We start from the raw sequence: 25,295 nt of genomic DNA, 5'->3' as shown, positions 1-25,295 counted from the left end.
ATTGCAGACGAGAAACGCCTTTCCCTGCAGGGCGTTCCTGTGGAGATGGCAATTTGGAGAAGAGATGGATCAGTGGATGTATCTCTTTCAGAACATAGTTGATGCCTCACTGAAATGCAATATTAGACATAGCAGGTGATTAGTCGTTTTTTTTAAAGGGAAATGCCAAGAGCCTTCGAGCAAGTGTTTATGTCTTTGTGTTCATGCTGCACACATGACTGTACGTGCATGTCAGCATGTGCAAATGTGATTCATTCACACGTCTCCAGAGCAGTATAACTTTTCAAACATCACGCTCGGTTGGTAAGGCTTTTCCATCCTGTCAGTGTCGTCTCCCCCGTGTGTCATCTCCAGCTGAGAGGCAGCTCCCTCATCATGACTCGGCATGCGAAGAAAGTGGGATGGTGGTGGCAGTTGGGTGGAGGAAGGGGGGGGGCGGGTCTTCTCTCTCCAGCAGGCTTTATTCTCACCTTGTTCCCCAAGGCTCCACAACACCAGCTGGAACTCGCTTAATTATGGGCACAGCATGGCACAGAGGTCAATATGGTGCCCAAAAGGAGTGCTGTGGGACAGGTTTTACTTTGAAGAAGTTCTTTCATAATATCCGGAAAACAGCACATAATGTCTGCGTGTAATCTCAATGTAATTACTTTCAAATTAAAGATGTTGTGACCTTTGTAATACAAAGAAAAGTGGCTTGAGGACAAAATAAGTTCAGAAGAATTGAGAAACTGAGAAAAATCTGGTCTTCTTTTGTAAATTAGGTTGACAGTGAATGAGGAGAAATGTTAATGCCATTTTATTCTCAATGACAGGGACTTAAACAACTAGAAATAACAGCAGTTTATTGTTATCTGTTGAAGAGTGACAGTCAACGAATGCAAAGTCAAATGTGTTTTGTTAAAACAACGAATAAGAAAGAGTTGTTGGTATGTAGCAATGCACAGTTTTAGGAAATAAAACTGACATTTATTTGAGTATTTCTCTTTGGACAAATAAAATGTCATTATAGAAAGAAAGTTCAATCAGTACATTTTTTTATATGTTTTTTAATTTGTCATTAGAGTTAATAAAAAGCAAGGAAAGGGCAATTGAGATAATAAGAGAATTAAAGTATATAAAGAAGTTCATTAAGGTTTGGACACAGAAATTCACTTGAGGCAAATTAGATAAGTACAAACATTTGACATTATTTGAAACAAAGACAAAGTACAGTAGTTGCTTCAGACCATTACAATAAGGTACAGTACTAAATCCAGCCAGGCTTCAGGAGATGGAGGCTTCTCCACATCTCAAACAAAGCCAATAAAAGGTTTATATACTTATATAGTTTGTTTAATGGGATACACTACACGAAAACCATTTACCAACAGATGTTACCAATTTTCTGGAATTGTACATTTGAATATGCAAATGAGGCATTATCTTATATGTGCATACATCAGCAAAAGATAAATCTGAACATTGGATGAATCAAGGTCCACTTATTTTTTTCAATTTGTTGACATATAAATTATAAATATGATATTTTACGGGAAACAAAAACATTATAAATGTAATTTTTAATGTTCTTTAAATTATATAAACCTTTGTAGAAACCTTTTTGAATATAGATATATGGATAGGAATGAAGCTGGACTGATCAAACCTTCAGAGTGATTTAACTGACTCATTAAACTGTGAATATGAATAGTTTCTGCGCTAAGGTCAGATGATGAATAACCATTCACTACAGTATCTCCATTTATGGTTGAAGGTTAACTAAGTTAGCATTTATTCATATTTAATCAGACTCTGGAGGATTACAGTGTCAGAATTGGAAATTATTTTTGAATATCACAGTGATATTTGAGACTTATTTAAGATAAATGGGGATGTTAATTTCTCTGCAGATATAAATAAAAGAAGAACTCCTGCGCTCGCTTTATCTTTCTTATTTTTTCGGGACATTTTGTGATGCTGCTGCTGTTTTTCCACTGAGCAGTGAAATCCAGCCGGATTTGAAATATCTCTGACGTCAGAAACGAGGAGCTCCGCCTATATGAGCAACTCTCCACCTATCAGGAGGAGACAGCCACGGCCGTTGCCGTTCGAAAGCACTGGAGACGCTGTAGTGCATATGCCAGGCCTGTAGGTGGCGCTGTAGTCTGCCACAAAAGCAGCGAAGAAGACTTCTCACAGATTCAGCCCTTACAAAAACAGGGCTAAAAAAGAGCAAATAGAGCGAAATGAGGCATGGCTAAAATGCATGATCTGTTTGGTATTTTGAAAAAAAAACGTTGCAGACATGTTTTATATAGGTATGGCCCTACAATATATTATTCAAATATAGCATGATTGGTCCACTTTAAAGCAGTAATGAAAACAACAGTTTAAATTATTTTACACTAGTAAATGTATTATGGCTGCTTTAGGTGTTTGACAATGCCCTTCAAACATTAGCAGACTTTAAACTTTGCAGGGCTCATCACTCTTCCATCTTCATTCAGCTCTCACAGACGGGTAATAATTAACTCCGGGCAAGACATTTATTTTTTCTCCCGTCACCTGGACACGTGTCCTCACAGACCCCATTGTCTTTCAACTGTGACAAGTGTGCCTGAGCCTCACTGATGACTGCTTAATCATTAATGGAGCTATTACCGCCTGATACATCTTTAAACAGCAGCTGCCTCATTTCTAAAGGCGGTTTTTAATAGCTTCATCTGTGGCCATTTCTGGAAAAAGAGCCACAGGGTTTCACATCGTATGAGAAATGAATGTATCCTCACATCCGGCCTACATACCAGAGCCTAACACGTAGCATTCAGTTAATTGATTTATGATTAATGTTGCTGTCATTTAGGTCCTTTTGTCCTATGATCTTGATTAAGACATTAGAGCGCTTAAGCTTGTCCTGACATTAATGTGTACTAAATGTTTTTTTTCTCAACTGATGACCGTCATTTTTTGGTGTTCACCTCTAGCTGCTTTTTCACATTGTCCCAACACCCTCGTACACGCACCATTATGTGCTACTGCTGCCCTCAAAGCCATTAAAGATAAGATGGACACACACAGATACACAGACACAGTCATGCAATGGTACAAATATACACACGTGTGTAGCAAATGCAAACATACAGTAGCAAGATACACAAGTGTTCTCCTGATAATCATTTATAGAGCTTGGTGGCGAGGGGCAAAGTGCTGTTATCGCATGCTAGTAGCAATTTTCATCCCTCCAAAAGCCCTCCACACCAAGCTGCAAACACCATTAGCTCGTACATGCAGGAGATACGATGTGCACTTTCTGTAGCTGCGCCAAGTACTTCTTGTCGGCTGTCATCCTATGGAGAGATAATGAGTCCTCCTTTTCCATAGTGCCATACCCAGGCCAAAGTCCATTATTGCATGAGAACAAAAGGACTAAATCCTTTGCATGTTGCTGTGTCCCAGGGGATTTGAGGAGTCCTTCAGAGTTGGACCAAGCCAAGGGGATTTCAAAGCCATTTTTCTGCCATATTTTTTCGCTCGGAAGGTTTGTCTTTATAGGCAGGATTGTGATGTTCTTCCGTGCTAATCTGTTGCGCCCCTCATTGTGCTCATGTAAAACAGTTGAGGCTCACATGTAGGCGAAAACAGGCCTGAAATACCAAGGCTCTGTTCACAACACAAAGGGCAGATCTCCCTCCCCTCCTCTGCGAGAGATTTATCAACAAGTGTTGAGGCAGTAATTCTGCATAGTGGATGTTCAATAATTCATGCCAAGACACTCTCTCAAGCTTATTGTGAGAGATTGGTAATTGTCTTGCCACGCAGGGCTCTTTGCCTCCTCTGCATTATGGGTCTTATTAAATCCATATGCATCTTGATGGAGCTGTGGCTCAGTGGTTAGAGTGCTGGACTTTGAATCAGGGGGTACCAAGTTCGAGTCCCACTGCAGTCAGCATGTTGTTGTGTCCCTGGGCAAGACACTTCACCCCAAATTGCTCCTGTGGGGATTGCCCACATTATTGAGTATGTAAGTCGCTTTGGATAAAAGCGTCTAACAAGTGACATGTAATTTAATGTAATTTATGGGTCCGTGTGTATAAATCATCCATGTAATGCTTTGCTGGGAGGATGATTACCTATTGTGAAGTTGGTTTAGTAAATGTGCTGTCAACTGCTTACTTACCTTTACAAAATGAATGTAGATTTTTTTGTGTAAATGTTACAGAATGTTGCAGGACTACACTTAATCCAAAACTTGGTTTAATACGAAGTTGACAAGAGACCCAGAAAGTACATTTTACAGGTAAAATACTAATTGACAGGTCATTCTTTCCAGTAGTTGCTGAGATTTTTCAGTCCCAACCAACATTAACGATTCATAGAGACGAGCATGGTTTGTAATTTAAACAAAGCAAACACGTACTGTAAACAGGTGTGATTTTAAAACTATTACATGATATAGAGCCTGTCTTTCCGCCATAGTGGTGGGTGTTCACTCGTATGTATGCAGTGTTAAAAGATGAATGAACAGCGAAAGGGAAGAAGAAAGAGAGAAGAGGGTCCAGAAGTGACACGAACTGGAGCACAGCGGGATGCGGTGCGCCTGTGATCGTGACTTGAGAATAACTGTAAATGTGGTGTGAGAAGGAGGGAACATGCTTTATAGCCTGATGAGAGAACAAGTAACATGTAAAAAGGCCTTTTACATTTTTCAGTGTGCTGAGGCTGTGAGATGAACCCTTGAAATCCACCTAATCAGCTCTGTCATACTGCAGCGTGTGTGTTTGATTGTGTATGTGTGAGAGCATCTGAGTGTGCCTAATACTTACTAGACAGATGCTTAGGGAGCCATAAAGAATTAAATAGCCAGCACAACCTCCTTAGCAGCGACTGTTCTGTGAATTGTTGGCTGCAAGTGTGCAAAATAAGGATCTTTTTGACTACAGCAGAGCAATGACCGCTCACATCAATACAGGACCTGACTTGACTGCTTATCCTCTATAAACAACCGCACCAATATAAAAACATAATGGATGTCCTCGTACATGAGTGTCCATGTCTTTGAGTGACTTGATGTTGTTTTCTCGCTTGTGCTCTCCCTGGTGATCAGTGCTGAGCTGGGCCTAATTTTAGGTGTGTGATGTGTGATGTGTTTGAGGCTTTGGCTGTGTCGGAGGTGTGATGTTTATCTCTGCCTCTGGAGGATAGCTCTGACAGCCTTTTTCAATTGACCAAAGCTTCTGATAAAAGCCCTTGTTAAAGATAAATAAATCACCCCAATGTGTTGCTATATTACTGTGCGAGTGTGTGACCCATTTAAGGACTGAGCTTCATAGAGTGCACATGGTGTCACTTTAGATTACTATCAAAACCATATACAGTATGTTTTAATTCAAGTTTTTGGCCTCATTTTGGATCTTCACCAGTATTAGAATGGCTTCAGGTCTATTCCCAGAATTACTAGTGAGGTGTCCACTCTGTATTACATATTTCAAAACCATAAAGTTGATATCTGTACAAAAAAAAGAAGATTTCCAGTTTGTGAGGTCCCCGAAACTAGTATCCATCATAGCAACAAACCATTGAAGAACAATCTCCAACTAGAAAATGCAATTCCTGAAGAAATTGCTAGGGGGAATGCTTTATGCTGAAAAGCTGATGCTAAACTGCTATGCTGAAATGTAATGTGTAAGAAGAAAGTGAATAATTTAGTGGGATAAGAGAAGAAAATAAAGTAAAAAGGCTTGGAAAAGCAGCAGAATATTTGAACCACAAACTTTTTAACTAACTTGATGGCGAATGATCTGTCACCATGGCAACGGTATTTGATAACACCCCATAATACGCTTAGATGTGTTGATGGTTACATCGTTACCAAACCTGTGAAGTGTTGGGCCGTTTGGAGCATTTTCACTGAAGTTATGAGAAAACCGTGTTTCATGTCGAGCATTGTGTTGCCATGGCAACGGCATTTGATGAAACCCCATAATATGCTTAAATGTGTTGATGGCTGCATCGTTACCAAACCTGTGAAGTGTTGGGCCGTTTGGAGCATTTTCACTGAAGTTATGAGAAAACCGTGTTTCATGGCGAGCATTGTGTTGCCATGGCAACATAATTTGAAGAAATCTGAAAACTATCATGTAGATGTCTTCACAGCTGGACTGTTAGCATACGTGAAGTTTGAGCACTTTTTGACAATTTTCATAAGAGTTATAGCAATATCGTGTTTTATTGCAAAGGATGTGTTGCCATGGCAACAACTTTTGAGGAAAGCTCACTAATGGCACATAAACATGTTGAGGACTGGACCATTAACTGTCATCTGAAGTCTGGTGGTGTTTTGACTATTTTCATATCAATTACGACAACATCGTGTTTTTTGACGAGGGATGCGCTTCTATGGAAACAACCTATGGTGAGATCTCAGATTTGGCGTAGAGCTGTTGAGGCATGGACCGGTGATATACAGGTGAAAATTGTGGGACGACCGGTCCGTGTCCATTGGAGCTACAGCGACATCGTGTTTTATGGCAAGGGATGCGTTTCCATGGAAACGGCATATGATGACACCCCATAATTGACGTAGAGCTGTTGAGGGCAGGACCATTAACTATTATCTGAAGTCTGCTGCTGTTTTATGGCGAGGGATACGCATCCCTCGCCATAAAACAGCAGCAGACTTCAGATAATAGTTGCCATAGTAACACCACATTACGTAACATCAGATTTGATGTAGAGCTGTGTTAGCCATTATCTGAAATCTGCTGCTCTGAGCATGTCAGTTGGAGTTATGACATCATCGTGTTCCATGACACAGGTGTTTATATTTGAGCTAACCACGTGTCCAGAGATCAAAGGTTTCCATGGTGATGTGCAGTAATCAGTGAGAGGAGAGCATTTTCATTGTTCTGAATGAGAGATAAACCTCTTACATTTGAACGTTTTGTTGAACAGATATCGGGGAAATTTCAAAGCGTGAAGCATGTCAAGGAACTTGAGCATCTGAAGTGTATTTTTCGTGTACTTTCGGGTTAATAATGTGGCCTTTTTGGCCGATTAACTAAAGGTGTGCGGCTGCTGTGGTGGGGAAAGATGAGGCTGAACTTACAATGGGGTTTAATGGAGACATGTTGAAAGTTGTTGTCACTTCATGCCCTCAAGAGGCATTTTGTTTAATTATTTTGCTTAATTTTTTTTCATTTTTCAAGCTACGGGATGTTTTTCTACGTTTCTCAAAATTAAATCTGTCCTCCACTCTAGCTGTGACATCACGCACTCTAAAATCTGAAGAATGCCTCTTTACCAAGGTCTGAACAATGTTTAATATCTCTAAAAGTACAAATCATATTTAAAAGTGTTGTGTTACAAGAATAATGTCAGAAACATGTGTAACATTTTAAAGTTGGAATGAGGTTTCTGAGTGAAAGTATGAAGGTTAGCAGTTGAAGTCGCATGAAGATTTTTCAAGTCTGAAGAGTTTCTCCATTGACTTCCATGTTAAAAATGTGATGAATTATGGGATGTATCTCTGGAATTATGAAAAGTAATAGCCATCGATTCCCGACCGAGCTGAACGTTTTGATGTTTGAACGGAGTTTCTGCGATGTGGAATGTGGGAGCAGAAGAGGCGCAAAATAATCCTGCGGAATAATAATAAATCATTTTGTGCGTAGCACAACAAGTAGTTGGAATGCTGTATCAGCATTCACACTAAAATATGCAGTTACCCTGGTTTAGTATGTTTGAGCTCTTTGTTTTGGTTTTACAGGCTCTATCTTTTTATTTACTCTCACTGCGCTCATCAACCTTGGCACAAAGCTGTTCTCAGTACAAATACTCTGATGAAGCCGCTGTATCATTCCTGAACAGCAAACAGCAGCTGCACAATGCTAACAACATACAGATATATATATGTATATATATGTATATATATGAAGGATGGAAGTATTAAAATAAATTGATTTAAAAATGCGATGAAAATGCATGTTAATTAAGAAATGCAGCATTAACAATAGATGTGAAATGAAAATGGAAGGATAAATTATCAAGCGATTTGATTAATTGAAATCCCATTTGATCAAAGCAGTCATGTTTCATCATTTTCCCCGTGTTGCATAACAAAATGTCAGTTGATGCAGTTTAATGAAGTATGGAATCACATTTTTGCCTTGAAAACTAGTAAAAGTGTCCTTCATTGAGTGTTTTTCTCTTCTATCACAGTGATGAGTTGTAAAAATCTCCCTCTGTCCTCCACACAGATCGAAGACATTGTTACACGAATACAAGATGAGAAAGCAGGAGGTGTAGCCATCCGGACTGTCAAAAGCTTTCTCTCCAAGATCCCCAGCGTGGTGTCAGGTGAGTACTTGTATGTGAAGAGATAGTGTCTGGACATGCCTGTTTACTGTATGTGGCTGTGTGTGATACCACATCAACATATGCTGCAGTATCTTGTATTTCTTCCTAAATTAGTGTTTGCCTTACTTACCTTACTTACCTACTTGATGTGCTTGATGTAGGTGTGTGTGTGTGTGTGTGTGTGTGTGTGTGTGTGTGTGTGTGTGTGTGTGTGTGTGTGTGTGTGTGTGTGTGTGTGTGTGTGTGTGTGTGTGTGTGTGTGTGTGTGTGTGTGTGTGTGTGTGTGTGTGTGTGTGTGTGTGTGTGTGTGTGTGTGTGTGTGTGTGTGTGTGTGTGTGTGTGTGTGTGTGTGTGTGTGTGTGTGTGTGTGTGTGTGTGTGTGTGTGTGTGTGTGTGTGTGTGTGTGTGTGTGTGTGTGTGTGTGTGTTTTGTTCAGGATCAAAAAAGCAAATATTACCTTTTGGGCTAATTTAAATGGCTGCCGCTGAGGAAACGGCCTGTGGTGTGACGCTGCCCTTGTCACACTTCTCCTCTCGCCTGTGTCCATCTGTGTGAATGCCCTGTACTCCTTCATGTGTTGGTGTATGTGTATGCTTGTGTATGACATGAGTCACCAGTGTTGGACGACGAGGTCGCTCCCGCTCTCCCAAAGGTTGTTTCGGAGTCACTGCTACACATTTCTCCCCCCGCGCCCAATGGCTGCACTATCTTGCTCAATAGCCTCTGCCAAAGCACAGATATCCGGCCAAACATCGTGCTGTCCAGGAGCAGAGAGAGACAGGACTATCAACCTGTGAACATCATGTTACATTTAGACAGCTTCCACTCACGGCCTTGAACAGGGACGGATCACAAAGACTTCCTCGAAGCTCATTTGTGTTTTTGGATTGCTGCTTTTGTCGAAACTACTGCACATGTAGGACTGTGATGTCACTTCTTCTAACTGATTCTTTGAATACAGGAGCGGACATTGTCGCGTGGCTGATGAAAAACCTCTCCATTGAGGACATAGGTAAGCCCGCTGAAAAATGTGTCATAACATGTGAGCACAATAGAGCTCAATTGAAGAGGAAAGCAATTTGAACACCCCCCCACTTCCTCCTATCTGTGTGCTTTTCTCTCATGTCAACAGCTGAAGCCATCCACCTCGGGAGTTTGGTCGCTGCCCATGGCTACATCTTCCCCATCTCTGACCATGTGCTGACCCTTAAAGATGATGGAACCCTTTATCGCTTTCAGGTACGGGAACACTCACCGTGGGCAAACCCTTGGTATGTTTAAGGAGGCCTTTTAAATATCCAATTATTAGATGATGGTAGTTTATCAAGAGGGATGTGTTTATAGCTTGATGCTAATGATACCAAGCCTTGCTAAGCCTATTACTCACCCCACCAAGGTCGATATTGTGTATCCCTGTTGGACGCTGCGTCAGAGCAGGATGTGGGCCGCAGAACAGGGCCCACAGGCCGCCGCGCAGCTTCTCAGAGGGGTGTTTTTTATTTTTATTTTGCTACATCCTATCCAGCATGAACTTTGACAGATCCCTCTGATGGCTAACGGGCTCCACGGTGACTCAATACTGTGACCGGGACATTAGGATCTTAATTTTGGCCCGCTACACTCGGCAGGCTCCCCGATGGGGAAAGCACATAGTTTGCTCCACGCTGGCTCTGCACTTTTTTACCATCACCAGCCCCCCCATCCCTAATCCTCCCACTCAATATACCTCTGAATGCATTTATCTTCACCTCTATTGCTCAGGATTAAAAGCCATTATTGTGCCTGAGCAGAGAGGCCAGCATGTGTCACACTGGCTCATTCAGAGGGGGCTAAAAATATTCCCTCTGATGTTGTCGTGATGCAACAGGCCCACGTCATCAGAACATAAAAAGAATCCACAGTGCAAATGAAATGCATCGGCTAATATCCGTGGCCGTGCTGTAAGGCGTAGTGACGGGGGATGTTTTGTTTGCTGGTCTATAAATAGATACTATTCTGGCTGAAGACCCAGATTTAATGACAACTGTATTCTGTTTATAACAAATTCGCTTTTTTTGAGCACGCAGTGAAGGCTTACAGTTAAACTCTCTCCTCTCTGCAAATGATAACGCTGATGAGTGCATGTTGACCTTTTTGTCCGTTACACTTAAACAAGCAAATGTATCAGCGTTAGCGTCTGCTCTTAGGCTAATTACCGTTATGAGTAATAGTGGGAATGATATGTGGTTGAATACCACCAACTTCTAATTCTGCCCCGTTATTAAGAATGCATGTTGGATGTGAGTGATCTATTATTAATAGAATCGGGAATGAACTTTGAATGTGTAATATCAGTTGCAATAGACAATTAAATATGGATAGAGAGAAAATAGCTACCATTGCTCCCCAGATAGTTTATGTGCAGCACACGGACGTCAAGGATCATCATCAAACAATGAGGCGTCTTTCCACTTGGCGTGTAGAAGTGCAGAGGGAGCGTGGGTGGTGGGAGGACTGAGAATCCAACATTCAAATCGGAGAATATTATTGTTTATCTAGACACTTATGGCAAGTAAAGAATGTCATTTGGATTGTTTGAGTAAATAAACAAACTCTGATTCTGTTTTCATCAGTCTCCTTACTTCTGGCCTTCAAACTGCTGGGAGCCGGAGAACACAGACTATGGTGAGTCACACACGCTCTCTGTTTTTCTGTCTTTCGACAAACTAGTGAGTTGTCGCGAATGCCTTCAGCTGTCTCTCTGAAACACAACTCACACTGTAGTTCTGTTGTTGACACTCTCTGAGTATTGATCCAGAGGGCCATTCCCTGTAATGTATCTGGCCCTCGAGGAGCCCCCACTACACAGAATCCTGCGGGATAAGATTAACTAAACAAGCTGCTATGCCCATCTCCGGCTGTCTGCATGGCATTTACTCAAGGCTTGTTATTTCCGAAGGCAACACGCAACTGCCTGCTCCAGCAAAACATTCATTAGTGGTACTTCACACAGCTGAGACCTCAGTAAAAAAAGAAATCCATTGGAGATTTTCCTTTTTTATTTTGCAGCTACAAAGCAGATTACCCATCTGATTAACTCTGTTGCCCTTTTCATGTCTCACTCTCTCTCCCTTTCCTCCCCTCCAGCCATTTACCTGTGCAAGCGCACCATGCAGAATAAGGCCAGGCTCGAGCTAGCTGACTACGAAGCCGTAAGTACACTTTCGTTTTTGCGATTGCCGGGAAGCTCTCAGTTCAGTGCTCTTACAGTGTCTGGAGCATACTCTGATGACACTCTGAATTTCCTGTTTTCTTGCTGAAAAACAGAAGAGCTGTAACAATATCCTTTGGGGCCTCGAAAGGCCAAAATCCATTCAACCCTGCAGAAAGCCATTATCGAATCACAGACATTAAATCAAATCTGTCAAAGGTCATTCTTATTTTTGCAGGAGCACCATTTTTCAGAATTCAATGCAGTCATTTACTGGCCCCAAATACAAATATCTATGACCTAGTTGGCATTTGCAGATCAATATAGCCCCAAGAGGGGCATTACTGCACTGCTGATCTCCTGCTGATCCACAATAGCAATCCATCGCACTTTGATATTCTCAATTACTGTGCAACTATTGTCCAGCAGACTTCCTTCCCTTCCTATTTAGGTCACATTATGCCTCCAGACCTCATTGCTCTCACTGTTAACATCATGCTATTAGTACTCCGAATATTTGTTTCCCTTTTATAATGAGGCCGTGTACAGTCTATGACAGCTTTGAGTTGGTATGCAGCTCTCATGTGTGTATGGATTTGTGGAGAGCGTGTGAAGCTTTTATTTATTTTTCTCCTGTATGTATCATGTATGTCCTACTGTATGTATCTCAATTAAGACTTTGTAATATGAGGCACAATATTTGTTGGTAATCCGCCTCACATTAGAGATGATTTCCAAAAATGTACCTGACTGAATAAGCACTTAAAGGTCCCATGTCATGGCCATTTCTACTAATACATAATTCCATTGTTGAGGTCTACTAGAATAGATTTACATTGTTCAATGTTCCAAAATCACATTGGTTTCTCATACAAAAAACTGACATTGCGATTGTTTTCCCCCTGCGATATATATATTGCGATATGAAAAAATACAGGAATTGTATAATGCTATACAATTGGTATTTTTCTAACTATATTTAACCGGATGAAGGATTTTAGTCACGGACGTCTGGATCTTAAGTTATCAGAGCAACAAGCTGAGCGAGCTCGGTTAGCAGCGCCGAACTGCCCTGGAGAAACACATGAAACTACTTTATTCAGTGTTTTTACCGGGTCCGTTTGCTTTGGAGATTTGATTGTGATAGGTGGTTTGCTGTGCATGCAGAGCCTGCATGTCACTCACTCAACTACCCCTGACCCATGACAAGTTTTCCTTTTGTAGCAAGCAGCAAAAGAATTGTAACATGTTTGAGTTAATTTGCCTACTTAATATCGCACATCCTAAAATAAAAAAAAAATGTAATCGCACGTCCTGCGATGTGAATATCGCACATGCGCATATCGCGATTATCGTCACGACACGATATATCGTGCAGCCTTAATGTGTATTATGTGTTACAATGGCGTTTGTTAGCAACCAGAAAATGACACCAGTAATACAAACAGATGAGAATGCTGCGTGGGGTCTGGGTGCCGTGTTGGCGGGACGTTGCGGGGCTCGCTGCTCCGCCCTTTGAGGCGGACAGTGTGAGCTGGATTGCTGGTGTCCTTTCCTGGTTGCTGCGTGTGGTCTGCGAGACAGCGAGACACCGCGGAGCTCAGCCTGAGCTCACACACTCACAGCCTGAGCTCCGAGTGTGTGTGCGTACGGAGCTCCGCAACACCGCGGCTGAGAAAAGACAAGGCTGAGTGAGTGTGTGTGTGTGTGTGTCCAATTGGACTTCGTTACGTCAATAGGACCCGGAAGGAAAAAATGGAAAAAGAAAAATCTCCAACGAGGCGTTCTGGAGCAGCATAGACACGTCTTCTCTGTGTTAAAGTTGTACTCGCTACAGGGTGTACTTTGAGGATTTGTGACTTTGCAGACGGTTTACATGCATACAAAGCTACAAAACACACAAGGGGACGGGTGATAACCGGAAAAGCATGACATGGGACCTTTAACCCCTGTAAGGATTAAATTAATGAAATATAAAATGTTGATTAGCTTTAAAAGTGTTAGCAAGCAGATTTCCCTTTGAAACTTTAAGCAGAATCAGGATAGCTGTTTCCTGTTTCCAGTCTTTATGCCAAGCTAACTGGCGGTGTAGCTTCATATTTACAGTACAGAAGGTAAAGTGGTGTCGATCGTCTTATTTAACTCCCCAAAAGACGGTGAAAAATACATATTTCCTAAAATGTACAATGATTAGCTCAATAGCGTATTTGTGCCTATGAATAACACTTTTCATTAGAATTACTGTGTAGTATCAGTCGCTCAGAGACACGTTAGTGAGAGGTCGCCCCATGCCGTCAGCGCTGGCCATCACATTGAATGAATAATGTAATCATCTTAAGGCCTTGAATTCAAAAAGCCCTCTCCCCTCACGCTGTGCTGATCGGTTCCACCAGGAGAATCTCGCCCGGCTGCAGAGGGCTTTCGCCAGGAAGTGGGAATTTATCTTCATGCAAGCTGAGGCTCAAGTCAAGTGAGTATGTGAGAGCGTACATGTCGGTATAAACCCATTTCCTCCTGACGTCAGAGTCATGCTAACATGACACACTTACAGCAGGATATAAAAAGATGTTGGTGACATCAGGTTTACATTCATACTAACCTTTGGATGCATGCATTATTTGTTATTTCCCCAAGGAATGGAAACAGTTTGCACAGTGTGCATTGTCCTTAGGGGAAATGCTTTTTTTCATTTACTGTTTGTATGCGCTGTTTTGACTGCAGGGTTTCATGCATTAAACACAGCAAGCATCCTCCTTGTGGAATTGAACACACACATTTCTGCCTAATTTCTATCTCTTAGCAAGACTTCCATCTGGTGGCTTGCATGTGTAAACACAGCACTGATATCTCATGCATTTCAGTGAGAGCCTTCTTCTTCTAGAAAAATGTATTAAAAATGGTCATTGTATTGCAGCAAATCTATAGTTCAAGTGAGGGTGATATGGGAGGCAATAACTCTCCTTACGCCTGGGGAGCAAACCATAATCTGACGAGGGCCGATTAGTAAATGTCCGTTATGTAATAGATCGGGCCCAACAGAGGCGAAACCAGACATCGCTTAGTGAGGCGGCAGACAGTTCAAGACCTATACTCTTTAGCCTTTTCCTCCCTAGTCTGCGCTGCAAGTGGTATTTACATAAATGTGGCTTAAATATGGGGCCTGATTTATTGTGTTTGACTTGGTATTTCAGAGGAACATGTTCTATTTTTAATTTTCCTGTTTCCTCTGTTGACAGGATTGACAGGAAGAAGGACAAGGCAGAGAGGAAGATCCTGGACAGCCAGGAGAGGGCATTCTGGGATGTCCATCGACCAGTGGTGGGTTAGCACTATGAATAAAAGAAAAAGGACACTGTGTAAAAATGCAAATGAACAAAGAAAAGACTATTATGTTGGAAGACAATTTTAGCATTTAAAGCCTGAAAACAGCAGATTCAGCTCCACATGGTTCAGCTTAGAGCCCTGTTTGTCATTGGGAGCAGAATCAGATGTGGTGCCAGTCACTTTGCATACAAGCCTTTTGTTAGCGTAGCATTGCTGAATAGAGACACAGCATCATATTGTGTGAGGAGGACGGGCGCAGATAATGCATGCAGCAGAAACATTGTTATCTGACCCCGAAACACACTCTTTCTCCTGTCGGCTCGCGCAGCCAGGCTGTGTCAACACGACAGAGATGGACATCCGCAAGTGCCGGAGAGAGAAGAACCCACACAGGGTAAAAAAGGTAAGAGACGATGACGAGTTAGCTTTTTACCTTAGTATAATTTAAACACGGTTTCATCAGCAAATGTTTGCTAAAAAACAAAGTATGACCACAATAGTTTTTTTGGACTAATCACCAAGACTCCCATTACTTTGTTTTATTCATTTGACCTCTCAATAACATTTACTGTAAATTTGACCCCCCTAAATACTTCAACATTCAAAAATGGTATGCATAGTTTTTGCTGAGTCCTAAGGATAATTTGATTTGTATAAGATATTGTCATTAACACATATTTTACTACATTTGTATTTAATTTATCAAATATGTCATGACATTTTTGTGTTGGGACAATGCCGTTAATCTAAATTCATATATATATTGTGAAGAATATCAAGTATATTTTTGTTTGTTTTTTTCTGTTGGAAAGATTTTGCAATACGTCACACAGTAGCCTACTACTAATTTTTAAAAGTGTAAATATTTGTATATAAAGCAATCTAATGATTCTTAAAATGCAAACCCACCTTGTGTTATCTGTGTGTAATAGAACAATATAAACTCCCCTTTGGGTGGTTTAAAACCCCCCAGTCCCCAGACACAATACTGAGGCCATGATGCTAGCTGCTCCCACACCTATTAGCTAGCATCCATCAGCTACATTACAGAGTCCCTCATCTGTCATGATTTATCATAGCAACAACAACAACAACAACAACAACAACAACAACAACAACAACAACATGTCTCTCCTCTTGTTGTCTCCAGTCGGTCTACGGGGTTCCAGATGACGGCCAGAGCCAGCCGAGTCCGGTCCACATCAGCTCCCAGCCAAGCAGGAAGCCCACCAAAGAGGACGTTCAGAAGGAGGTAAATCAGTGAGAGCCTTCTCCTGAGGTCATTACCAGCAGTCGGCCGCGCCCATCCATCATCACGATATTTGGGGCTGCAGACTGATGAGCTGTTACCTTATTTAGCTCCTTCATTATTCTCCCTCTCCATCAGATTTCCTTCTTGAACATCCAGCTGGACAGACACTGTATGAAGGTTTCCAAAGTGGCCGACAGTCTGATGAGCTACACGGAGCAGTTCATGGAATATGACCCCTTCGTGTCGGCCACGGAGCCTTCAAACCCCTGGATCGGTGACGACTCGTCCTACTGGGACCTGGAGGCGAGGTGAGGCTGGATGTGGGCAGATGATGCTTTAAACCAGGGGTCGGCAACCTTTTTGATATTAAGTGCCATTACCAAAAAAATGTTTTTATCAGAGTGCCGACGATGGTGAATTATCAACGGGGGGGGGGGGGGGGGGGGGTGAGGAGCTAGACGCTCGTGTTCTGTGATTCTCTAGAACACACAGATGGCCAGTCCACCCCTTTTGTAGAATATTATTTCGATGAGAGGTGAGCAGATCGCCACTGGGCTTTCAACTAAATACACAGCCACGCAAAAACTGCGGCATTTGTACAGCTCCTTATGGGTACTGCAATTTGTGAAGTGCTTTCCTCCGTGGTGAAACGATAAGCACTGCACCGCGGATGAAAGCGGCAGAAAGTCGCCTGGAATTAAAAAGAGCGGGGCTGCATTGCGTGCATGGCTTCCTTCTGCAGGTAACGGGGAGACGCGCTCTGGCAGCGGTCTCGTTCAGGATCCGAAAATACAATTTTAATATTTTGCAGACTTACTCCACTTATTCCTAGTGTGCCACTGGTTTACGGTGCCGCGTGCGTGCCAGGGGTTGCCGACGCGTGCGTGCCAGGGGTTGCCGACCCCTGCTTTAAACAGACCCGAGGTCCGGTGGAGCGGAGGTCTCGGTGATGATGAACTTTTGTTGATCTGTCGGTTTCTATCTCTTCTCAAATAAGAACCAATGCTGACATTTCCCCAAGGTTTACTGTGCTCCGACTTCCTGGCCTCTGCTCTCTGCACACGGTGAAAAAAAATGACCTATTTTTTCTGTTCCTTTCTAATCTGTTTTATTCTGAGCAGTCGTGACCCCAACCAGCAGCGTGTGAAGAAATGGGGCTTTTCTCTGGAGGAGGCGCTGAAAGATCCAGCAGGACGAGACCAGTTCCTGAAGTTCCTCGAGTCAGAGTTCAGCTCAGAGAACCTGCGGTGAGCTCACATGCCTTTAATACAGCCACAATAATAAATATTTAGATATTAACAAGTCACACAAGACTCGTATGTGAAATGAGACACTCATGATGATGCAGGTTTCTTTTAATCTGATGATCCAATTTATATTTGGGCAGCTTTCTGCTTATTTAACATGTTTTTTTTAATGATAACTACTTTGAGTCCTTAATTCCTGAAGCTGCACAGATTGAAGTAATAGCATACAGTGTTGGAACGTACGGAGCCCCTAAAGGTTCATGGAGAGAAAAAAAAAGTATCTCGTGCGCACAATATACTTTCTCGTTTATGTGGAGAAATGGCAGTGCATACATTATTTGACATATATTTCAAACTCAGACTTCATTTAGGGACATTTTGGCCAGGGGTTTAGAGCTATTTGTGTAAGCACCGGATTCGCAAAACAGAAGAGTCTGTAAACCAGTCTGCTTTGATCTATGAATTCCTGTCAGTGACTCTCACAGTATCTGCTGCCCACAGCTGTTTTATAGAAGGAAAACCTCCTTCACTTTATGAAATCTCTGTGGCACCAGTGGCCTGTACTACGAAGCAGGATTTGCTATTTACTATTCATTCATGAAGTATGACGCTGCGCTGTCAGCACGCTTCTCCATGTTTGTGATTGGTCAAATGTTGCTAACCCCGTCCCTTTCAGGTGAACGCGCTCTCAGTCGGACAGAGAAACCCTGGTTGATTTACTGAGTTGATAACCAGCTTCGTAGGACCGCTTAGCGACATCGCGTTTGTTAGGGTTAGTTAAGCCGGGTAACTCAAACATATCCAGGGTCTGTGCAACTCGATTTTGACAGGATAACAACTGGTGACTTCTAGAATTGTGTGAGTAACATTCTGTTTTTAGACTTCTCTGTTTCAGTGTGTGTACTCTGCAGTGGCGGCACCAGGGTATGGCTGGGGTAGGCTACAGCCATACCAAGAAATGGCTTAGCCCTACCTTAGCCCGACCATGAAAAAGTATGTTAAAGTAAGAACACGGATTGCGAAAATCTACCGGTCGTGTCCACAACACATAAACTGATCCTGCTGTAACAACAAGTGCACATTACTGACGCAATATGGTTGAGACCATTCGGGCTTATGCTAGAGGGGTGCAAGGAATAGTCTAAGTCAGCGTTTCTCAAAGTGCGGGGCGCAGAGATGTGATAGGTGGGTCGCGAAAAAAAAAAAAATGTACAACATTTTTTTTTCACATTTATTTATTATTTATACACTGGTGGAATATCAAAACCTCGGCCCGCCCGGGGTGCAAAACGTATCAATGAAAAGCGACCCTCTACCACACAAAACAACACCTGTAGATAACCCAATTTGTGTTCTTTGAAATTGAAAAGGATATTAGATTAGATTAGATTAGATTAGATTACTTTATTGTCATTACAAAAATGCAAGCACAGTGTAACGAAATTTAAGGATGGTCTAACCAGATCGCAAAACAGTCAGTTACATACACATTTATCAGAAGTATATACCAAAAAAGAATGATACAAAAATAAAGGTAAATAGATGGGAAATGTATAAATAGGAATAAATACACAGATAATAATAAATAAATACAGTGAATACAGAATTGCGCTTCAGCACAGCACACGACAACAACTAGGCAGTATGGGACAGCGTGGGGTTCATTGTCAGCAGTCTGACTGCTGAAGGGAAGAAGCTGTGCGTAGTCCTGTTGGTTCTACCCGGGAGGCTGCGGTAGCGTGTCCCAGAGCGGGTGCCACGTAGGGGGACAAACAGTGTATGGTTGGGGTGGGAAGAGTCTCTGATGATGTTTCGTGCCCTTCGCAGGCACCGCTTTTCATAGACTGAGGCTATGGAGGGGAGTGGCATCTTGATGATGCGTTGTGCGATCTTCACCACCCTCTGCAGTGATTTCTTGTCCTTGACCGTGCAGTTACCGTACCATACAGATATGCAGGTAGAGAGGATGCTCGCGATGGTGCAACGGTAGAAGTTTATTAGCACCTGGGAGGATAGGCGGAGTTTTGCCAGTTTCCTCAGGAAGAAGATGCGCTTGTGAGCCTTCTTGACTAGGGCTGAGGTGTTGGTGGTCCAGGAGAGGTCCTCCGAGATGTGGACTCCCAGGAACTTGAAGCTGGTGACCCGCTCAACCTCTTCTCCACTAAGATGGACTGGGGAGTGCGTGCCGTCTTTGTTCCTTCTGAAGTCCACAATGACCTCTTTCGTCTTCTTGGTGTTGAGAGCCAGGTTGTTGTTAGCGCACCACTCTGCCAGATGCTCAACCTCTTCCCTGTATGCCGTCTCGTCATTGTTGCTGACAAGCCCGACCATTGTAGTGTCGTCTGCAAACTTAACGATGGTGTTTGAGCCATGTACAGGTTTGCAGTCATGTGTGAAGAGGGAATATAGGAGGGGACTTAACACACAGCCCTGTGGGAGACCAGTGCTAAGGATGAGATTCGAGGATGTGAGCTTGCCTATTCTAACATGCTGGGGTCTGTTTGTGAGAAAGTCCAGTATCCAGTTGCAGAGGGAGGGGTCGATGCCAAGGTCACTGAGCTTGGTAATCAGTTTTGAAGGAATGATGGTGTTGAATGCCGAGCTAAAGTCAATGAACAGGAATCGTACGTATGTGTTGCTCTGATCCAGATGGTAGAGGGCAGGGTGTAGTGCTGTGGAGATGGCGTCATCCGTACTCCTGTTCCGACGATAGGCAAACTGGTAGGGGTCAAGTGTGGGTGGGAGGCATGATTTAAGCCGAGCCAGGACCAGCCTCTCGAAACACTTCATGATGGTCGATGTAAGTGCCACGGGTCGGTAGTCATTAAGGCTTGTTGGAGAGGCGTGCTTGGGAACAGGCACAATGGAGGTGTATTTGAAGCACGTGGGGACTTTTCCTTGGGCCAAGGACAGGTTAAAGATGTCAGTCAGGACCCTGGTCAGCTGCTCAGCACAAGAGCTGAGTACACGTCCGGGGATGCCATCGGGGCCAGCGGCCTTACGTGTGTTTGTCCTGCTCAGTTCAGCATGCACATCTGTGGTGGAGAGTGTGAGGGGCAGATGGTCTGCAGGGAGAGTGGCCCTAGTGGCTACCTCATGATTGACCCTGTCAAAACGAGCATAAAAATAATTAAGCTCATCTGGAAGAGAGGGGTCAGTGGACGGGGGGGAGGCCCGGGTGGGTTTGAAGTCTGTGATGGTCTGTAACCCCTGCCACATGCGTCGGGGGTCAGAGGTGTTAAAGTGCTCCTCAATCTTTAGCTTGTGGCAGTGCTTCGCCCTTTTGATGCCCCGTTTCAGCTCAGCCCTGGCTAGACGGTAGTCCTGCGCGTCTCCTGACCTGAAGGCGGTGTCACGTGCCTTCAGCAGTTGGAGGACCTGCCCATCCATCCATGGCTTCTGATTAGGGAATATTTTGATCTGTTTGGTGGTGGTGGCATCACTGATGTAGGTGTTGATACAATCCAAAACAGAAGAGGTGTATGCGTCAATGTCTACTTGGGAATCCATAGTGGTAGTTAAAGCGAAGTTGTTCCAGTTGGTTATGTGAAGCTGATGCTGTAAATTGGACTCTGCTCCCTCGGGCCAGACTTTCACGGTCTTGACCGAGGGCTTGACTCGTCTGATAAGGGGGTGGTATTTGGGTAGAAGGAACAGTGAAATATGGTCTGACTGACCCAGATGGGGGAGAGGGAGGGCCTTATATGCATCTTTGATATTAGTATATACATGATCCAGGGTCTTATCTCCTCTTGTGGGGCATGTGACATGTTGGTGGAATTTGGGGAGAACAGTCTTTAGGTTGGAGTGATTGAAATCTCCAGCAATGATGAAGACAGACTCCGGGTGTAATGTCTGTTGTGTGCTAATGGCTGCATGCAGTTCCTTCATAGCTAGCTTAGCATTAGCATCGGGTGGTATATAGGCTGCAATTGTAATGATGGAAGTGAATTCTCTGGGCAGATAAAAGGGTCTGGATTTAACCATGAGAAATTCTATGTCGGCAGAACAGTGCCTGGTAATGGTGCTGTTGTCTGTACACCAGGAGTTGTTGACATAAATGCACAGTCCTCCTCCGCGCATCGCGATATTGCATTGTGTTTGTTACTTTCGTTGCAGTTGTATGTCTTAAGTGTAATTTGGCATGCTTTTATTTTGAAGGCAAGTTTACGCTGTTGACAGTTGTTGTTGTTGCTATGGAAACAAGAAACGTTTCACAGCGGGCGGAACTTGTCATAAAGTCTGCGATAATAAAGCCCACCCATTTAGAGGGAAGATATGATTGGTCAATTGTACTGTCATTTGACATTACTCTCGTTCAGTTACTATAGCTGGCCCTCTGTGAATTCATAGCTGGACGTCCAATCAGCTCCTGTCTTCACAGACTGCAGAGAGGAGCTTCTTTCATTTAACCCTTCACATTCAAACAGAAACTGAATAGGCAGATTCAAAGGATTTATTTCTTTGGAAATGTTATTTTAAATACAATTTAATCAAGTTATTTTTGGTAAAACTATTGACAAATATTACTAAAAACATATTTCAAAAAAATATATAAAGACAAATATAATTTGTTTTAATGTTTTTAAATATTATTTTGTAGAATATCTTAGGCCCTCAGAGACAGGCTCGCCACTGGTAAAAATCTCTCATACACACGTGTGAAACGCTCTCACAGACACACACAACAGCGTTGCAGTCGGGAAGAAAAGCAATGTGGAGCGAGAGAGAGAGAGAGCAAGAGAGAGAGAGCACACCTTTATCTATTTAATAAAGTTGTACAAAATAAAGTAAGAAATCATTCCAATGTGTACTATAGGAGAGTAAAAAGTTTAAAAGGGGAGTGATTAGTCAAATATGCATAAATAAAAAGAAAGAATGCTAACTAGGTAACATAAGATAAGAATAAACAAGTTTAAATGATTTGTTGTGATCATATTCTAAAGATGTTTGGATTATTGAAAAGTATACAGCTCCCTTTCATCTGAGTGTTGAGAGCTGTATCCATAAATTCCTGTTGGGCTCAAAGTAGGGCTGCTCGATTATGGCAAAAATCATAATCTCGATTATTTGGGTCAATAATTGATATCACGATTATTAAAAACGATTAACCATTTACTTTGAAAAACATCAATTTATTGAAGAAAATAATTTGAAAAGTATGTTTTTAACAGTTGATTACCCTGAACTTTAAGTATAATTCAACTGAAAAACCTATTTAAAAAATAAATAAAATCGTTTTATTTCGATTAAGTTGTTTTCATAATCGTTGCAAGCCAAAATCGTAATTGCGATTAAAATACGATTTAATTGAGCAGCCCTAGCTCAAAGTGCACCAGATTGATGCATTCAACTTCAACATTTTAAAAAAATCTTCCTGGGGGTGCATGCCCCCGGACCCTCGAGGATGTGACGTCCACCACCAAATAAAGCAGGTTAAAATAATTAAATTGCATACATTTTATTTTAGTAAACACTGAAAACGGGTCCCACAGACCCAAACAGCACTCAAAGGTTAAAGGTAGCATATAATAATGTTAAAATGTGCTAAATATATACACTGCAAAAAAACAAAAAAGAGGAGTAAAAGTAGCTCACGACTTGTTTTATTTTTTGAAAGTAACCCTCACCCCTGTTTGAGAACCACTGGTCTAAGGCTGCGGCCCCACGAGGACGAAAACGGCTAAACGCATAGGATTAACGCAAACGCAATCGCAAACGGCTTCCGTCCACATGCAATAATTATCCGGATAGTGTCTGCCCACACGAGACCGCTCCGTTTAGCTCCAACCGCTGGAGAAGCTGCAGTACATATGCAGGAGCCTCTACGTGGCGCTGTAACTTCCTCCACAAAAGCAGCGAAGAAGCATGGTTGTCATGGTTGCCCTTCTGTTTATTCTCCGCGGTGGGGGCCGAGGGAACCGGGCAGAGTTTTTCAGCGTGTATTAAAGTTGAAATCTTCCGGACAAAATTATAAAAGTGCCGGTCAAAGGTCTTCTTTGTTATTTATTGAGCTTTAAAACAAATGAATAACGACTCTATATAATATAATGATAAAATACACGGAGCCTCTCTTTTTCCTCCCTCTCTTCAGACAGCGTCAGTGTCTGTCTCATGCAGCAGCTCATCCAGTAATCAGTGACCCGGCCGACTGTAAAAATAAACATATTTATAACTAGTTTAGGGAGTTTGAGAGGTAATTAAAATAAGGGTGATGATCTGACTTGAAGTGTGTGTTTTGCTGCAGCGGAAGGAGCTGCAGGTGAGCAGAGCTGCGTGTCTCCGTCCTGTCAGATTAGACTTCACTCGCGAGAGAAAGATAAATAATCTGAATTCAGGGTGCAGTTTACTTTGACGTGGGGGTGAGCAGCAGAGGTGGGGAGAGGCGGGGCTATTGCCTCATCATTATTGCTGTAGATGTTGCACAAACAACTGTAGCATGGTCAATAGCGTCCGGAGCACGATAGCAACTCTGCGATCCGCCATTGTTGTTGTTGTTGGTGGCGAAACACTTCAGCACTGGCGCGGGGTAAGCGGAGGTGAGCAGAAGAGGTGGGGAGAGGCGGGGCTATTGCGCAATCACTATCAGTGATCTGAAAATGTCCGTATAGGGCGCACACACGGAGCTGTTTGACCCCCCAGAGAGTGGCGTATGCATTTCTATCCACCTTGGGACCCGTTGTCGTTTCCTCAGTCGTTTAGTGCCATATTCGGTCGTCCTCGTGTGGCCGAACGGTCTATATGACACTAAACAGTAACGCAAACGACCGAATTCGTCCTCGTGGGGCCGCAGCCTAAGTAGTGGGGGAGTTATATACACTAAAGGTGTGAGAATTCTCTCGCGTTATAATATCAGCGTGGCCACGGTCAGATCAAAATGCCTCCGAATGCAATTTGAATGTCTATATTTGAATATACCTACAGCCAATCAGAGCAACGAAACGTTGGGTCTGCTGCGTCATGCATTACTGATTCGTCACGTTCACAGTGAAAAGTCCCCAAACTCGCGCCGAGTAAATTGCAGACAGACAGCAGAACTTCTAGGAGTAATTGTTTATTTCGGATGGATAGATTTGTTCTTAAACGCCCTCGCATTGAGGTACAAGTCGAACAGGTGCCAGAGTCACACGACCCACCTGAAGAGTGAATAGTGAGTTTTGAATATATTTTTGTAATAATGGGTCATTTGAAAAAGTGTTTTGTATGACAATAGAGACACAGGCCACCTGTTGTGTGCTGTGTCTGTCTCTCTCTGTTTACCTGTGTCTGACTGTGTCTCTCTCTCTGTCTGTCTCTCTCTCTCTGTCTCTCTCTCTCTCTCTGTCTCTCCCTCTCCGTGTCAATTCTATATGCCAACTTTTCTTGTTTCTGCCGCTGCGTAGCATGTTGTAAAACGTGGAATTAGCAGAATAGGCTATTGTATTGTTTAACTCACACCTGTTGCTCTCGATGTAATTTAGCTGATAAAAGGAGACTAATAAAAGCTAATAAAAGCCTCACGTGTGGCGTTTCACTGTCAAGGGGTGCGATATAGCGTGAATGTAATTTATATTACAAATACTGACTTGAGCCCCACCACTGTATGAGTTAGCCCTACCATAGATTACCCAACAAAAATACTCTGTCGCCGCCACTGGTACTCTGTATAAATGCTCTGTAGTTGATCTGACTGAAATTGTGATTTTAAATCTCAAAACCGCTACAGTATCTGTCAGGCAGAAACTTGGGACAAGTAATTTGACTGAAACCTTATAACTGAACTAACTGACTGCTAGGGTTAACTTTGATTTAAGAGCTTTATTGAGTAGGTGTAACTGTATTAAGGTTTAAACTCATAACTTTATAACTTAGGGTTTAATGTAATTGTAAAACCATTGGGCCACTGTAAAGACACAATAACAACTCAGGAGAGAGCCAGTCGAGATTTCCTTTTGAGGGCCACCAG

The 25,295-nt window shown here is 42.7% G+C and overlaps 1 protein-coding gene across 3 annotated transcripts in view; it reads left to right on the top strand.

The window, feature by feature from the left end:
* Positions 1-25,295, top strand: part of LOC117467851 (regulator of G-protein signaling 6-like) — a 58,623-nt gene that overhangs the window by 22,110 nt on the left and 11,218 nt on the right. For all 3 annotated transcript variants that reach the window (XR_011645240.1, XM_034111738.2, XM_034111736.2), the window contains exons 3-13: positions 8,238-8,337; positions 9,299-9,349; positions 9,470-9,576; positions 10,950-11,001; positions 11,464-11,528; positions 13,921-13,997; positions 14,764-14,845; positions 15,180-15,254; positions 16,002-16,103; positions 16,239-16,411; positions 17,225-17,350. Coding sequence is in view for 2 of the 3 variants with exons in the window: in XM_034111738.2 (XP_033967629.1) it covers positions 8,238-8,337; positions 9,299-9,349; positions 9,470-9,576; positions 10,950-11,001; positions 11,464-11,528; positions 13,921-13,997; positions 14,764-14,845; positions 15,180-15,254; positions 16,002-16,103; positions 16,239-16,411; positions 17,225-17,350 (1,010 nt within the window). In the remaining variant the exon portion in view is untranslated. The remainder of the gene's footprint in view (positions 1-8,237; positions 8,338-9,298; positions 9,350-9,469; positions 9,577-10,949; positions 11,002-11,463; positions 11,529-13,920; positions 13,998-14,763; positions 14,846-15,179; positions 15,255-16,001; positions 16,104-16,238; positions 16,412-17,224; positions 17,351-25,295) is intronic.

This window comes from Pseudochaenichthys georgianus, chromosome 22, assembly GCF_902827115.2.
Source record: "Pseudochaenichthys georgianus chromosome 22, fPseGeo1.2, whole genome shotgun sequence".
Taxonomy (NCBI): Eukaryota; Metazoa; Chordata; class Actinopteri; order Perciformes; family Channichthyidae; genus Pseudochaenichthys; species Pseudochaenichthys georgianus.
Note: the sequence above shows the minus strand (reverse complement) of the source record. Positions and strands in the feature narration are given on the sequence as shown.